Genomic DNA, 15,742 nt, shown 5'->3' on the forward strand with positions numbered 1-15,742 from the left:
CTTTCAATAGTAGATATCACGCCCTTTTGGGGCAGGACGCCTTCGCACGTTTCCAAGCCATACCCCATTATGGGTACATGAAGCTTACAATGCCAGGGCCCAACAGAGTAATCACTATCACTAGCGATCCGGATATAGCACTCCGTGCCGAAAACAAAACCGCATCCTTGGCCCTCGAGGCACCATCCGAGGCCTTTGTGGCTGAAGAATTAACCACTCTGCGTTCCACAGTGGACAAATACAATGTAATCCTCGACAAGAGGCCCAAATCCACTTATTTCAAACCAGCAGATGAAATAGTCAAATTTCAAGTACACCCGACGGATCCTAACAAAACAGTGTCCATTGAAGCACAGCTGGATCCGACGGCGGACGTCGCCTTACGAGCGTTCCTGTGCGAGAATTGGGATATCTTTGCCTAGCATCCTTCGGACATGCCCGGAATCCCACGCAGACTAGCCGAGCATAGCCTCAACATAATAAAGGGGTTCAAACTAGTTAAGCAAACGCTGCGGCGATTTTCCAAACCCAAACGGCAAGCTATGGGTGAGGAGCTAGCTAAACTACTTGAGACCGGGTTCATTAGAGAGATCAAGCACCCGGACTGGCTAGTGAACCTGGTCATGGTGCCGAACAAGGATAAATCAAGGCGCCTTTGTGTCGATTTGAAAGACCTCAATAAGGCTTACCCTAATTGAAGACCCCTTCCCGCTGCCCCGCATTAACCAAATTATTGACGCAACTGCAGGACACGATTCATTGTGTTTCCTCGACGCCTACTCCGGATACCATCAAATTAAGATGAAGGAGTCCGACCAGGCCGCAACGGCATTCATTACCCCGTACGGGCCTTTCTGCTTTAACATTATGCCCTTCGGGCTAAAAAACGTCGGCGCCACTTACCAACGCATGATTCAAACATGCCTGGAAAAACAAAACGGCAAAATAGTGGAGGCATATGTGGACGACGTGGTCATCAAAACTAAACACGTCAAATCATTGGTGGACGACCTACGCCTCACATTCGACAACCTCCGAACATATGACATACGGCTCAATCCGAAAAAATGTGTCTTCGGCATTCCAGCCGAGAAACTGCTCGGGTTCATTGTTTCCAATAGAGGAATCGAAGCGAACCCAGCCAAAATCTGAGCCCTGTCACAATTGTCAACACCAACAGACTTAAAGCAGGTCCAAAAATTAGCTGGGTGCATGGCAGCCTTGAGCCGCTTTATCTCCAGATTGGGAGAAAAGGTGCTACCACTTTACCGACTGCTCCGATGCACCGACCATTTTGAATGGACGGACGCGGCTACAGCTGGATTGGAAGAAATAAAAACCTTGTTAGCAGGCAACCCAATCCTAGCCGCACCAAGTGTTGGCGAGCCTATGTTGCTCTATATATCTGCGACTCACCAGGTAGTGAGCACCGTACTCGTGGTTGAACGAGAGGAAGAGGGACACAAATTCCCAATCCAGAAACCAGTGTAATATGTATCGGCGGTCCTTACACCATGCAAATCTCGATACCTGCACTATCAAAAGATAGCATATGCGGTCTTCATGGCATCCCGGAAACTATGGCACTACTTTCAAGAGTGTTCGATCACGGTGGCATCCGAAGTACCACTCAATGACATCATAAATAATCGAGATGCCACCGGCCGCATAGCCAAATGGGCCATCGAGCTCTTACCATTCAAAATAACATACAGGCCACGCCGAGCTATTAAATCTCAAGTGCTGGCCGACTTTGTCGCCGAGTGGACGGAAGCCGAACTCCCTAGAGAGTACAACACATACTCCAACTGGACCATGTACTTCGACGGCTCTAAAATGTTAGCCGAACTGGGAGCCGGCGTCATCTTGACATCCCCTACGGGGGACACAGTCCGCTACGTGTTACAAATCATGTACACGAACTCCAACAATGCGGCCGAATACGAGGCACTACTACATGGTCTCCGAATGGCGGTCTCTATGGGCATCCAACGCCTAGAGGTGCATGGGGATTCGAACCTTGCAATATCCCAAATAAATGGAGAATTCGATGCAAAAGACCCAAAGATGGCGGCATACCGAAACGTCGTACTCAAAATAGCATCTCGGTTTGAGGGGCTCGAGTTCCATCATGTTGCTCGAGACAGCAATCAGGCAGCGGACATCCTTGCTCGAATGGGCGCTAAGCGCGACCCCGTCCCACCTAACACCTTTGTGGAAAGGCTCTTCAAGCCATCCATGGTATGGCAGGAATAGAGCGGAAATACGAGTCCGGAGCCGATCATACCCCCAGCTGCCAAACACAATCCTGATATCATTGGGGGCTCGGGCACCGAAATGACACCTTCAGCCCATGTAATCATGGTCGTCATTGCTCCATGGATCGAACCCTTCCTGGCCTACCTTAATAGGCAAGAACTCCCTGATGACCAGAATGAGTCCCGTCGCATAGTTCGACGTTCTAAGGCCTACAAAGTTCACGAAGGTGAACTCTACAAGAAAAGTACTACTGGAGTCCTTCAAAGATGCATCTCCGAAGAGGAGGGACGGCAGCTCCTGGCTGAAATACATGCTGGTCTTGGTGGCCATCATGCTGCAGCTCGGGCCCTCATAAGCAAGGCCTTCCATACAGGCTTCTTTTGTCCAACGGGCCGAGCAGACGCACATGCCATTGTACAGCGCTGTGTGGGATGTCATCTTTTCTCCAATCAAAGTCATATGCCACCCACTGCCTTAAGAACAATCCCCATCACTTGGCCCTTTGCGGTCTGGGGGCTAGATATGGTCGGACCCCTTAAATGGGGAAGCCACAAGAAGAAATACTTGCTGGTTATGGTGGATAAATTCACTAAGTGGATAGAGGCCAAACCAGTAAAAAGGCTGAAGTTGGACCAGTGATCGACTTTATATCAGGCGTGGTACACCGTTATGGTGTCCCGCACAGCATCATCACTGATAATGGCTCCAATTTCACAGCCGATGAGGTAAAAAAATTGGTGCGCTAACATGGGCATTAAGGTCGATTACGCCTCTATATACCACCCTCAAACAAACAGTCAGGTCGAACGGGCTAATGGCCTGATGATGAGCGGCATTAAACCTAGACTAGTGCGATCCCTACGGGAGTCAGATAAACACTGGGTCGAGGAACTCGATTCCATACTCTCGGGATTGCGGACCACGCCCAATTGCACGACCGGATACACACACTTTTTCATGGTGTACGGCGCAGAGGCTGTCTTGCCCTGCGACATTATTCACGACTCACCGTGAGTGCACATGTATGAAGAGAGGAGAAGCCGAGCTCGATCGGCAGGACGACCTAGACGGCCTGGAGGAGGAGCGCGATATTGCAAGAGCCCGTTCCGCATTTTATCAACAACAGGCTTGGAGATACCAAAGTAGAGAAGTGTGGGCAAATACTTATAATGTCGGCGAACTCGTTTTATGCCTCCCGGAGAAGAAGAAGGACAAGCTTAAGCCAAAATGGGAGGGTCCCTTCATTATAGATGAAGTTCTCATAGGGGGGGCCTATCGCCTTCATAATGCATCGGATAATCGCCTAGAGCCGAATCCATGAAACGCTGCTCGGCTCCAAAGATTCTACGCATAAATTTGGCCTATTTCTTTTTCGCCCTTTTCTTTCCCTCTTCACTTGTTTTTGTTTTCTCATTCTTATACGTTTCCCAGGATATGTTCGGATAGACTAAACTCTCGAGGGGTACACATCTTAAAATGTATACACCCCACCATGACTGGGGGCTTCTTTAAACCAAAGCTTATTATTACTCAGAGCCTGGAGCTCACAACTTATATGTCGTCTGTTTATATACACTCTTTTGCCATTATATGCACCTCTATGACTTCTGTTTTTGCCAAGCTAGGTTGCCTCGCTCATATGTTTATGCCCTACGTTCCCGATTGTTCGGCTAGGGCATAAAGGGAGCACCTCTGCGATTGTTACAACCGGGTAATCCGGACCTGTACCTCAGACGGGTGAAGCCAAAAGCTAGCGTTCTTAAGAGAATAGTTGGTCGGCAATCAAACAACAAATTGTTGCATTCTTGTAACTATTCAAAAACAATGCGGGACAGTTTTTCCGTAATACGGACCAAAGCCCAGGCACGCACAATTATAGCTTGCCAACCCAAGGAAAGGAACCCTTAACGGAACTATTCTCCTTGGAAGATGTTTCTTACATACGTAATATAACATACCTCCTGAACTCAAATTTTTGTCTGTTCGAGCACAATGACTGGGTTGCCTGGTTTCCGGACATACTGAATGTTTCTTTCGTTATAGTATCCGGAAACACTCCACCTTTGTGGTTTGTAGGTTAAAGCTGAAAGCCTGCAATGACAAATTTTCCACATGTTCGGCTGAAAGATACAAGTTGACCATAAAGTACATTAATACATTGAATCAAATGCCAATTCCTTGTCTATTCCATCTATCAGACTGTCTAACCTACAGTCTTCCTGCGAATATTTCACAGCTATCATTACTTGGTCATACACCAAGTTCAACAGAATTTCTTTCTCGCTCGGTCCCTGCGGTCCCGCTCGGGCCATGTGATTCGGATCTAGCTTGGTGAAGCGTGTTTTCACCATCACCCAGGCTTCTCGTGCTCCTTCGCGGCAGACGGACGTCTTCCATAGCTCAAAACGGCGTCGGGCACCTTTGAACAGGCTTGCCAAACCCTCCATACTTTCTAGAGGGGTATCTGATGGCCATAAGGCCTTGACCATACTCCTCATGGCTCTCCGGGCCCGCTCATGTACCACAAACAGCTCCTTCAGCACGTCGCCTCGAAATCCGGATACTTCTTCTCCCGGCCGACCAGTTAATAGACCTGCAGCAACGGAGTTATGACAGTCCGAATTGTGGACTAAACATGAGTCTTTACGATGGTTTTAAAATTCATACCGAACATGCCGCCCGTCAACTTCTCATTTTCATATTGAGCGGCCGATAACTGAGCCTTTAAGCTCTCTATCTCTTTGGATTGTTTGTCTTTTTCCTCCTCTTGTTTTTTCTTCTTGGACGTGCTCAGTGCGGCCTTTTTCATTTCCGCCAGTTCGGCGGTGATGTCATTCAGCTGCGTCTGGTTTGTTTCAGCTCCTGGGATAACGCAGTATTCTTCTCTTTGAGAACCTGCAAGTCATATTGATCCTTAAATCGGTTGGTTTCACCGCTTCAAGTCTCGTGGGCTACTGGCATATGTCTAACAAAATCGCACACACTCTTACCTGTATATCCTTTGAGAACAGCTGAGTAACTCCGGCAAGTCCGTCTCGAGCGGCTCAGATATATGCATCCACCGAACTAAGTGCGGTAAATTCCTACTCAGAAAAAGTTGGAGCACGCATGGCCTCTTTCAGCCGACGGTGATTCATTACGCTCTCCACCTCGGAATTCATGATAGATACGTCATCCGAATCCTCATGAGGTGGCGGAATTGGCATTGCATCAGCCCTCATCCTAGCTGACGAGTCCGGCGCTGGATTGGCTGACATTCGGCTAGCAGGGCGTTTTCCCACTGTCTGCCGCGTGTTCCTCCTGAATCAAAGACAAAGGGGAACTTTAAAAATCCGAACTCATGCCTAGGCACGTATTAAACAGACCTACCTCTTTGAAGACGGTGAGGGTTCTACGGCGCTCTCAGTCTCCTTTCGTTTCGAATGATTACCCTACGTAGGGACCGCCCTTGAGGGGATGCGGTCTGCTGAGCGCCGATCCTATAAAGTACGGATTAGTATAATGGATAAAGGTGCGAGTAGGGACTTGTTTTTGAGAAGATTCTTTGAATACTTACAACAGCGAAGGAAATAGGGGCGGGGGTAGTCGGCTGTAATAGCCACTTCCGAGCCGTCAAGGCTCGCTTGATAAAATACCCATCATCAAACTCTATGTATATATCCAGATCCTCGTGAAAGCCGGGGTCTTCGTCGCGATTGTGATCCTCTGGCTGTGGGGCAGGATAGTGAATGTCCTCGATCATCTTCCTCCATGACTGTTTTAATAACAAAGAACAACTGGATTAGCATACCTTGGCGGCAATAAGGCAACACGGGTAATCGAAGTCTTACCCATTCAATGGGGTTGTACATGGAGTAACCTTCTCGGCAGTTTAAGTGGAGGAAGTCTTCCTTTTCGCCCTTGTACAGATCAGCCAAGATCACGGCTAGTTCGGCTGGGGTATCCGAACCCTTGCGTCTGTAACGAGACGCGTCGTCTTCTCCGTTGTAGCACCATAAGGAAGTTACTCTGGACTGGAGAGGCTGGACGCATCTTTTTATTACAATGGCCATAACCTCAATTATGGAGAGCTCGGCATGGGCCAATAATCTGACCTTGCTGACCGAACTTTTTATTTCCGCGCTGTCCTCCTCCTTAGGACTTCGGGGACGCCAGTTGAGGCGCTTCTTTAGGGGAGCGCTGGAAAATTTGGGAAGGCCGCGCCGAACTAGGTCCGGCAGTTGGACGTCATCCATATAAAACCACTCCGAAGACCACTGTGGATATATCTCTTTGCGAGTTCCAACGGGATATCTGGATCCGGCTATATGCCATACTTCGGCGCCACCCACTTCAAATATAGAGCCTCCTCGGTGGTGGGGGGGGCGAGGCAAAAGAACTTTCTCCATAATTCAAAATGGGCCTCAGTGCCCAAGAACAGTTCGCAGAGGGCGACGAAACCTGAGATGTGCAGAATCGAACCTGGGGTGAGGTTGTGCAGCTGGATGCCGTAAAATTCCAATAGACCCCTGAGAAAGGGATGGATTGGAAATCCTAAGCCCCGCAGGAGGAATGGAATGAAGCACACCCTCTCCTCCTTATTGGGGTTGGGGAAATTTTCAGCCGTAATGTCGTTGCCAATCGAGGCCAATCCCGCTTGAACGGAGACTAGATCGGCGAGGGGGAGATATCCCTGCGTCTGGAGTCGACTCAACTAAAGATGAGGCACTCAGCAGCTCTGCCAATCGCCCTCTTGAGGGCCATGGGGCGCGAAGAAGAGCCGGGGGCGCTGGCCATGTTTGGGAGCTTTTTCGTGGCTAGTCTTGGCGTTTTTTCTGTGCGATGTGGATGGAACTCGAAGGATTTGACCTCTTTATATAGGTGCTGCCCTCGTGTGACCAGGTGTTTTCTTTTTAATAAAAAATTGTGGGCCGTTCGCATTCGCCCAGCACGTGGAAATCGAGGAGACAGGGAAGGAGTCATAAAGGTGGAACAAGGAAGCCAGGGCCGAACAATTATCCACCCAGTATACAGTGAAGAACCAACCTTGCAAAAGCCGAAGACGTAAGCCGGATACTGCATCGTCATTTGAAGGCCAGTTCGGGGGCTACCGAGGGAGTCCTGGATTAGGAGGTCCTCGAGTGTCCGGGCTACTAATGTGGGCCGGACTGATGGGCCGTGAAGATACAAGGCAGAAGGCCTTCCCCAGTGTCCGGGTAGGACTCTCTTAGGCATGGATGGCAAGATTGATGTCCGGATATGTAATTTCCTTCCTCTGCAAACCGACTCTGTACAACCCTAGGCCCCCTCTGGTGTGTATATAAACTAGAGGGTTTAGTCCGTAGAGGCTATCAGAATTCATATAGGCTAGACAGCTAGGGATTAGCCATAACGATCTCGAGGTAGATCAACTCTTGTACCCCCCATACTCATGAAAGACAATCAAGCAGGACGTAGGGTTTTACCTCCATTAAGAGGGCCCGAACCTGGGTAAACATCGTGTCCCCTTTGTCCCTTGTTACCTTCGATCCTCAGAGGCATAGTTTGGGACCCCCTACCCGAGATCAGCCGGTTTTGACACCGACAACAGTGACATAGCAGAAGAGGTCGAGGTAGAAACACATCAACGAAGAGCGAATGCCACCACCCGTGCAAGCCGCGTGTAGTGTCGACGGAGATCAGTAACTCGACATAGAGCGGCATGTGAAAGCCACTGAGAAAGTCGACGTAGAGCGATGACCACCACATACGGCCGCCGCTGTAGGAGTCGATGTAGAGCGACCATCATCACGTGCAAAAGCCATCAAACCAGTCGACGTAGAGCGGCCGTAACCACGTGTAGAATCCACTAGAGGTGTCGACGCATAGCGGCCACAACCGCGGGTCGAAGATGTGAGAGGAGTCGACGTAGAGGCAACACCGCACGCAGAAGCCGCAAGAGCATCTGTGGAAGTCGCCTCAGGGGACGATGACATAGAAGGATGAGCACCAAGCAGTGAGGAAATGCACATGTGCGAGGTGGGGTCAGTGTAAGGGAAATCGAAAACACCATAAAAAATCAACGGGGAGTGAGAAGGAGACAACATGACTGTTCTTTCTTCTTTTCGAATGGAACAGAAAGAAAGAATCCGCAGTTTATTGTCTTAATTTTTATTCTTATTCTATATGAATACTATAGATTATATTAATACGTAGGTTATACATTTTTCTTTTTTTAAGGAATAGAACAAAGTCAAGTCATCCTTAGGCAACAGAAAAGCACGGAGGCCCACGAGCAAACCCCATTTGAACATGGTTCTAGGGAGGGCGAGGAATGTCTCTCATTGTGAGTTATTCAAGTGGGAGTGAATGAGCTCCATGCCTAAGGGGTCCTTCACAATGACCAAAACTTCCTTGAGATGAAGAGATGGGTGGGTGGAATAAGGTAATCTTTGGTGGATGGTTGATGAGTCTATGGGCCCCTAGTTGGTCTAGGAGGGAAACTGTGGCACATGGGAGGAATTCCCTATTCTACATGAAGGCTTTTTCCTTGGGACTTGAATGTCTTTGTTCCTTTGCCCGCATCTGTTTTTTTTTTGAAAGGAAAGTTTCTTGGCACTTAATTGCTAATTTAACAATGTTACATCGTTCAGAACATGAGGTAATAAAAAACTAGGAGGCTCATCATCCCACTTATACATTACATTAGCATCATAAGCATGCCTAGCAAATAGGTGTGCCAAAGTATTTGCTTCCCTGGGACAATGCCTGAACTGAATTGATGGTACCTCATGTGCAAGCTGAAAACAGTCAGCCACAATAGCAGAATAGGGGGACAATATATCTGAAACTCCAGTGCATGCATTTACTAGCTCAAGATAGTCTGATTCCACAATTATCTTTGAGCAGTCAATATCACTAACCAGTTGTAATCCTCGGCACCATATTGCTTCTGCTGATGCAGAATTCGCGGCATGACTAAAACGTTGTGTTACCCCGGACATCCCCCCTCCCCATGACCGTTGCGAAGAACTGCATCAATTGATCCTATGCCATCTTCAAAAAATGTGGCATCAGTATTCAACTTATAGAAGCCTGGGGGAGGCCTCTCCCAGCCAGGTTTGTTCACTTGCTCCTGAGGGTGCTTCTCTGCATAATTTGTTGCCAAAGCTTGTATATCGAAAGCTGAACTGAAGGGAGTTTAACAGTCAAAACCTTCCTCGCTTCTCTCCTCTCCCACCATATATTCCAAGAGGCAACAACCTTCTTGCAATCCTAGTTGCCCAAGTACCGGGGACTTTCCTCTCGGCCAGCGGAGAATTTCCTCCAATACTACTGATCCTGAATGGTCCACATCCAAAGCCTTGCCAATGATGTTGTCCAGACAAAGGGCTTTCCATACCTTACGAGCGCGAGTACATGTAAGAGAAGGTGACATATATCCTCAGGACCCGAGCGACATATTGGACATTCCGATGAAACTTTTATGTGCCTGTGAGCGAGGAAAGCCATACCAGGAATCACACCTTTTAGGGCGCGCCAGATAAATATTTTTACTTTGCTTGGCAGTTCCAGTTTCCAAACAGCCGACCACATAGGATTAATGTTCGATGTCCCTTCGTTGCTAGTAATTCTAGCTCCAAAATGATGTTCTCACTCGGTGTAATAGGCATACCAAACAGAGAAGGTATAAGACTTTGTACTGTCCATGCTATAAAATCCTCATTAAGATGAACTCATAGAGGAATTCTCAAGAGTCTTTCCGCATCAACCGGAAGGAAAATATTCCTTACAAGATCCTCATCCCAAGTTCCCGTAAGGGGATCAATGAGCTCATCAACCGTTCTCAGTAAAATATTTCCTCTCCTATTTTGCACCATTCTCGTTGGACTAGATGGTACCCAATGGACCTCTCAAATATTGTTTTTCTCCCCTGAGCCAACTCTCCAAATATGCGCCCTTCTGAATGTTTGAGGACCAGCAAAGATACTCTGCCAAGTGAAGGACGGTCCTTTTTTTTTTGCCGGCGTCTTACTTTTTCTCTTATCCCCCCTTCTTCTTGTGACTTGTTGACCATGAATAATTGCCCCCTCTTGTTCTCTTATGCCCCGTTCTCCTACACCAGTGATATTTTCTTGAGATACGGGTTCTTTGGGGGCTCGCCACAAATAACTTCTGCCTATAAGAGTCTTTGTACTAGTGATGTGTATAAAATAATATTTGCAATATAAAAGGGAAAAACATTAGTGAAAGTATACACCATGTGTGAATGAGAACATGGAAGAGAATATGCAATATAAAACGTTCAAGAAAGAGAAAAAACATATAAAAATATTAGTTTGTCATAAGTGGAGTTTGGCAAGGAAGAAATATATGCAATATAAAACATCCAAGGAAGGAAAAGAAATGCAAAACTAAACGTCAAAGAAGAAGAAAAATGCAAAACATTAGTGAAAGTATACACCATGCATGAATGGAAACAAGGAAGAGAATAGGCAATATAAAACATTCAAGAAAGAGGGGAAAAAAACATGTAAAAATATTAGTTTGTCATAAGTGGGGTTTGGCAAGGAAGAAATATAAAACATCCAAGGAAGGAAAAGAGATGCAAAATTAAACCTCAAAGAAGAAGAAAAATGCAAAACATTAATTTGTCAGAAGTGGGGTTTGAACCCACGCCCTCGTAAGAGGACCAGAACTTGAGTCTGGCGCCTTAGACCACTCGGCCATCCTGACTTGTTTGTTGTGGACGAGTATAAACTATATATACACTCTAAATAACAGTATTTGGAAAACAAGCTACACGGAATGCAAAGTGACGCCTTCTTGAACGTACCATATTTGATACGACCAAATTTTGCACCATGTCAAAGTGACAAGAATTGGTACTCTCATGCACAGCAGCATACTGAGAAAGTGTTTACCGTCAACATCCAGCCGTTCCTCCCTGTTAGACATGACAGTAAACAACAAGCAACAGCACATAAACGATGAACGGACCATCATTCATAGCTTCCTAAGAATCAGCGGCACGCCGCTCCCGGGCTCCACGGTTAACCTGAACACGGGCCGATGATCGTAGCTCGGCGAGAGCGCAAACTCAAACCTGGAGAGCAGCAGCGACAGCACGACCTTGACCTCAACCATGGCGAGGTTCTGGCCGGCGCACGTCCGGGGACCCACGCCGAACGGCATGTACATGTGGTGGGGCTTGCAGGCGCGTGCTATGCCTCCGGCAAATCTTCCCGGATCAAACTTGTCGCAGTCGGCGCCCCATGCCGAAGGGTCCCGGTGAGCCAGCATGATGGAGACCCTGATGTTGGTGCCTTTCGGGATGTCGATGCCGCCAAGGTTCAGGTCCTTCAGAGCTTCCCGCGTGACAAAGGAGGCTGGCGGGTACAGGCGGAGGGTCTCCTGGATCACCATCGTTAGCTGTAATACCATTATACTTGTATTAGCACTTTGCACAAGCCAGTCACAAGGCAAGCAAAAGCTATATATGCATTCAAGTAGTTATATCAGAGGTTTGGTTACTCAGAAATATGTACGTTTGTTCAGACAAACATGCTACTAGTATTTATCTTGTTAATAAAAATAAACTCTCTCATTTACAAGAGCGAGGCTTGATCATACGTACCGTTTTCAACTTCCGTAGCTTGTCGAAGTCTAATGCTTCTCCATGACAAACGTCAAGGACTTCCACCCGAGCACGGTCCTGCCATTCAGGGTGCGCCGCAAGAAGCATCAGGCACCATGCGGCAGTGCTCGAGGTTGTCTCATGTCCCGCAAAGTAGATGTTCTTGCAGTTGTCGACGATGAAATCCTCGGGTGTGCACGAAGAGAAGGAAGCGGATTTAGAACCCTCAATGATGGAGTGCAGAAAAAACTTATTTGGGGTGGTCGCTGAATCTTGTCCGTGCTTCTTGGCTATGTTCAAGATGAGGCTACGGATGCAACTCCCCAGGTTCCAAATCTCTCTATTACTCTTTGTCGGTAAATATCTGTTTATTCCAGCAGCAAAATTCAAGCATATTTATTATCAAAAATAAGTACTCCTCTATTAGATGACAAAACATGAAAATCATGCTACTGCTTTAAAAAAAAAAGCAAAACATGTGTCAAATCATGTTGGAGTAGTGGCTAGAAAAAAACAGTCCGTCTGTGACACTCAACTTCGGTATACTATAGTGTACTGTTACTAGTTCAAAATATCCAATCCTGTAGCTTTTCTATCTGTCTAACAGCTCTTCATTGAACATGGTACATGGACTTGCGTGAAAATTGTGAAGCATTGCATGTAGAACAAATAAACATGATTTGTGTTCAAATTAATCAAGTGGAAATAGGACATATATATCGAAGTAACCCTGAAATGAATCTGATACTGGCGGAAACTTTCTGAATTCAAAATACCTGAGACAGGTACTGACCGTTGTTAGCTTAAGTACTTGTACATGTTATTGGAAAATTTGTGCTATTTCCCAAACGCATAAACTATACAGTTTCACAGCTGTGAAGAATCAATAATGGAATGCCACTGCCATCATAGCCATCATGGTATAGTATGTGAAGTAGCCTCTGGGGTTGATGTCAAATACATCATATATAAAGATAAAGATGATATGAATACATTGAACATACCTACTTCCAGGAACACCAATAAGCATACTTCGCTTCGCCATCGCTTTCTGAAGTTGGCGAATTTTGTAAAATATCTCTTTGCCTTCGACAAAACTGCTTCCGAAAGAAGCTCTTGATATAACATCAGCTGAGAAGTTCCGTAAGAACTCATCAACTAGAATCTCTGCCCTGCCTCCTTCAGACTCAACCTTTTCTTCCCATGAATTCAACATTGATAGTGCAGCATCCATCATCAAATTAACCATTCCCTGTGGATATTTCCACAGTCAAGTTTAGTCTAATGGTGCATGTAGTAAGCATTTTTAAAGCAAGCATTACTGTTTAACAACACCATGAAAAAACACTGTCTGAAGCATTTTTGCCTAAAAAAAAGCGTGTCTGAAGCATTATTGTTGAACAACACCATGAAAAAACACTGTCTGAAGCATTTTTGTCTAAAAAAAGGCGTGTCTGAAGAAAAATACTCACGGCGAAGGCACAGTTACCTTAACCTTGTCCATGAAGAATTCAGGTGCAATGACCTTTCGTTGGTGTACCCATAGGTCACCATTCGCCGTCAAAATTCCCGTACCAAGAAGAGCTCCATGCTCTTTCTGCAAGTAGCTAGGCTTTCCAAGATCCAAAGACTTGCAACTGGCCAGCTCCTTCACCATGTCAGGATCTATGACATGTAGAGTTTGTATGCTTCCAGTAGCATACAAGTAGATGGAACCTGACACAACATCAAATTTACGGCAACTTGCAAGGTTTAGATATGCAGGTCAGAGGCCATTTATCCATGTTATCGGGCCAAATCCCGCTGTCTAATCGAAGATTCATGACAGTAAAATAATACACATGTCTACTTAAGCAGAACTTAAATACAAATATTCTTAAAAGCAAAGTTTATGTTAAGTTAATGGCTCAAAGTGAAGATTAGTCAACATATGGTGAGACACGCTATATAGTACATCATCTAAACGACTACGAAATTCCAGGAGATAACAGGTCCTCATCAAAGAACATAACTGGCTTCAGCATCTAGCACCATCTACTCGCCTTGAAACAACAAAAGGCCTCGATTTTTTTTGTGATTATAATTGTGCATTCCCCATGAACCCCCCACAAATTCTGCCGTGCAAGAAAAATAGATATCTCTTTCTACAGGAAGACTTGTACTAACAAAAGCTACAAATATATTTATTAAACATCGAATAGACTAGAATTCAGCAACCAAACAAATTCAAGCTAAATTTCCTTCCTTACTGAAACTATCTACAGGTTTGTCAACATACCATAAACTCTGGTCCAGTGGAGGAAGTAAGGGAACAGAATGGCCACATAATTTGAGGAGAAGCGATCTGTAGGCCCTGCTCCCTCTTCTTGATAAGGCGTGGCAAGTTTCTGGATTCTCCTCATCTCTGGTATGTTTCCGAAGAGGAAAGAAGGCTTTGGACCCTTCACTCCTTGGCTTCTCAGCTTCTGCCTGAGCCTCTCCGGCCTTAGCCATAGGATGGTGTACAGGTAGGAGAAGAGAAGAGTAGAGAGGAAGAACGGAGGTAGCAGCAGCAGCCATTGCCGCGGTGAGAGGATCATCATCATGAGGGAGAGAGAGAGAGAGAGAGATGATCATAGTATGTGAAGATACATATTTGCTGGGTGGTCCATGGTGCGCAGCTGGGAGCAGGGAAAGTGCAAAACTACAAATTAGCCACGCACTCTGAAAGCAGCTAGCAGATAAGACAGTGCCAGTTTTCTAGAAGAAATAAGTAAAGAATGCAAAACAAAGACCATAGTTATTTTGATTTGCCATACCCTGAGAGAGAAGCTTTGTCTGATTGCTATGACCAGAGCAGAGAGCACCCCCATCACAAAAACAATTTCGGTTCTAAATACAATACATCTTCGGCGGGTGAGGAGATGCTCGTAGTTGGTGGAACAATCTTAACACACTCAACCTGCTTGCAAAGTTGCAAGGTCTCAGATAAATAGGTAATCATAGTACTAGGCCGCAAGAAGATGTAGACTGATACTTTCATGTACTGTATTTTATTATTGCAGGCGGCAGAGTATCAGTCCTGTACATGTTACCGTTCATACATGAGCATGGTTACTAACTTACTAGATAAAACAAATCGACCACGCTAACAGACAAGCGATGAAACGCTATGGCTAAGGAGCGCTGCCCCGAATTTCAACAAAAGAAAGAAGACTCGTGATTGAAACTGAAGATAGAGCAGATAAAAAAAAATAGACTCATTCCCCAAATCAAAAAAGCAAGTATGTTCTTTTAAGAGATTAACCTGTAGGACTAGAGAAACAGGCAGGATTGAGCAAGGACGAGCGCCCGCCCGCCAAAATTGCGCTACTCTTTGCCGCGGCCCGCGCAATCTAGGCTACTGGGGAAAGGAGGGAATATTCCGCAGCTAATTTGCAGATGAATTTGGGCCGGGATTCGCTGGTGTTCGTGGTTTTCGCGAGTGGGGATACAGAGGAAGAGAGAGAGAAGAACCCTAGCAAAATTACTCCAATGCAAATACGTTTCCCTTTCTTACTTTTCTCATTCCGCCACCATGGCCTTAAGGGCCAGTTCAATTTACAGCGGTGGAGTTCTTTCAAAATATTTTTTACAGCGGTAGACAGAACTCAGCGTAAACAGCGAGAACGGCATTTTGGAGCTCGGCCCCATGGACGCTGTTTTTTTTTTTGAAAAAAAAAATCAAAATTCATACTTTTTGGTTTCAAAGAAATCTGAAAAAATTGTACAATTACACAAGGATGTGATGTGTATGTGTGTAAAATTTCAGAATGAAATACCTTAAGATGTGATCTGTGCAAAATGAATAAATTCATGGACTTTTGGGATGAATAGTATCGTGTGCTGAAAAGTCACAATTTTTTTTGC

General features: G+C 46.0%; 1 protein-coding gene and 1 non-coding gene across 5 annotated transcripts; both read right to left on the bottom strand.

Moving 5' to 3' along the window:
* Positions 1–10,869: 10,869 nt before the first annotated feature.
* Positions 10,870–10,953, bottom strand: TRNAL-CAA (transfer RNA leucine (anticodon CAA)). The gene has a single exon. It is a non-coding gene; the product is annotated as a tRNA-Leu (tRNA).
* A 77-nt stretch (positions 10,954–11,030) lies between these two features.
* LOC109785389 (cytochrome P450 714C2) lies at positions 11,031–15,413 on the bottom strand. 4 transcript variants are annotated; one of them, XM_020343988.4, is made up of 7 exons: positions 15,141–15,413; positions 14,653–14,795; positions 14,133–14,514; positions 13,344–13,570; positions 12,859–13,106; positions 11,855–12,218; positions 11,031–11,649 (listed from the first exon to the last, which is right to left on the bottom strand). In XM_020343988.4, exons 3-7 carry the CDS (start codon positions 14,437–14,439, stop codon positions 11,224–11,226), a joined length of 1,572 nt encoding a protein of 523 aa, XP_020199577.1. In that variant the 5' UTR covers positions 14,440–14,514; positions 14,653–14,795; positions 15,141–15,413; the 3' UTR covers positions 11,031–11,223. The 4 variants fall into 4 exon arrangements, with proteins under 4 accessions (XP_020199577.1, XP_020199578.1, XP_040245522.1 ...); XM_020343989.4 differs by having other exon boundaries at positions 13,350–13,570; positions 15,141–15,393; XM_040389588.3 differs by lacking the exon at positions 14,653–14,795 and having other exon boundaries at positions 15,141–15,248.
* Between the last annotated feature and the right edge of the window lie 329 nt (positions 15,414–15,742).

Source organism: Aegilops tauschii, chromosome 5 (assembly GCF_002575655.3).
Source record: "Aegilops tauschii subsp. strangulata cultivar AL8/78 chromosome 5, Aet v6.0, whole genome shotgun sequence".
Taxonomy (NCBI): Eukaryota; Viridiplantae; Streptophyta; class Magnoliopsida; order Poales; family Poaceae; genus Aegilops; species Aegilops tauschii.

What these genes read in the sequence shown, in the direction of transcription:
- LOC109785389 (XM_020343988.4), bottom strand. Translation starts at nt 14,439, where the DNA reads ATGATGATGATCCTCTCACCGCGGCAATGGCTGCTGCTGCTACCTCCG. An exon ending in CCACTGGACCAGAGTTTATG is followed by an intron (nt 13,571 to 14,132) that starts GTATGTTGACAA and finishes ATGTTGTGTCAG; the next exon opens with GTTCCATCTACTTGTATGCT. An exon ending in AGCTACGGAAGTTGAAAACG is followed by an intron (nt 11,650 to 11,854) that starts GTACGTATGATC and finishes ATGGTATTACAG; the next exon opens with CTAACGATGGTGATCCAGGA.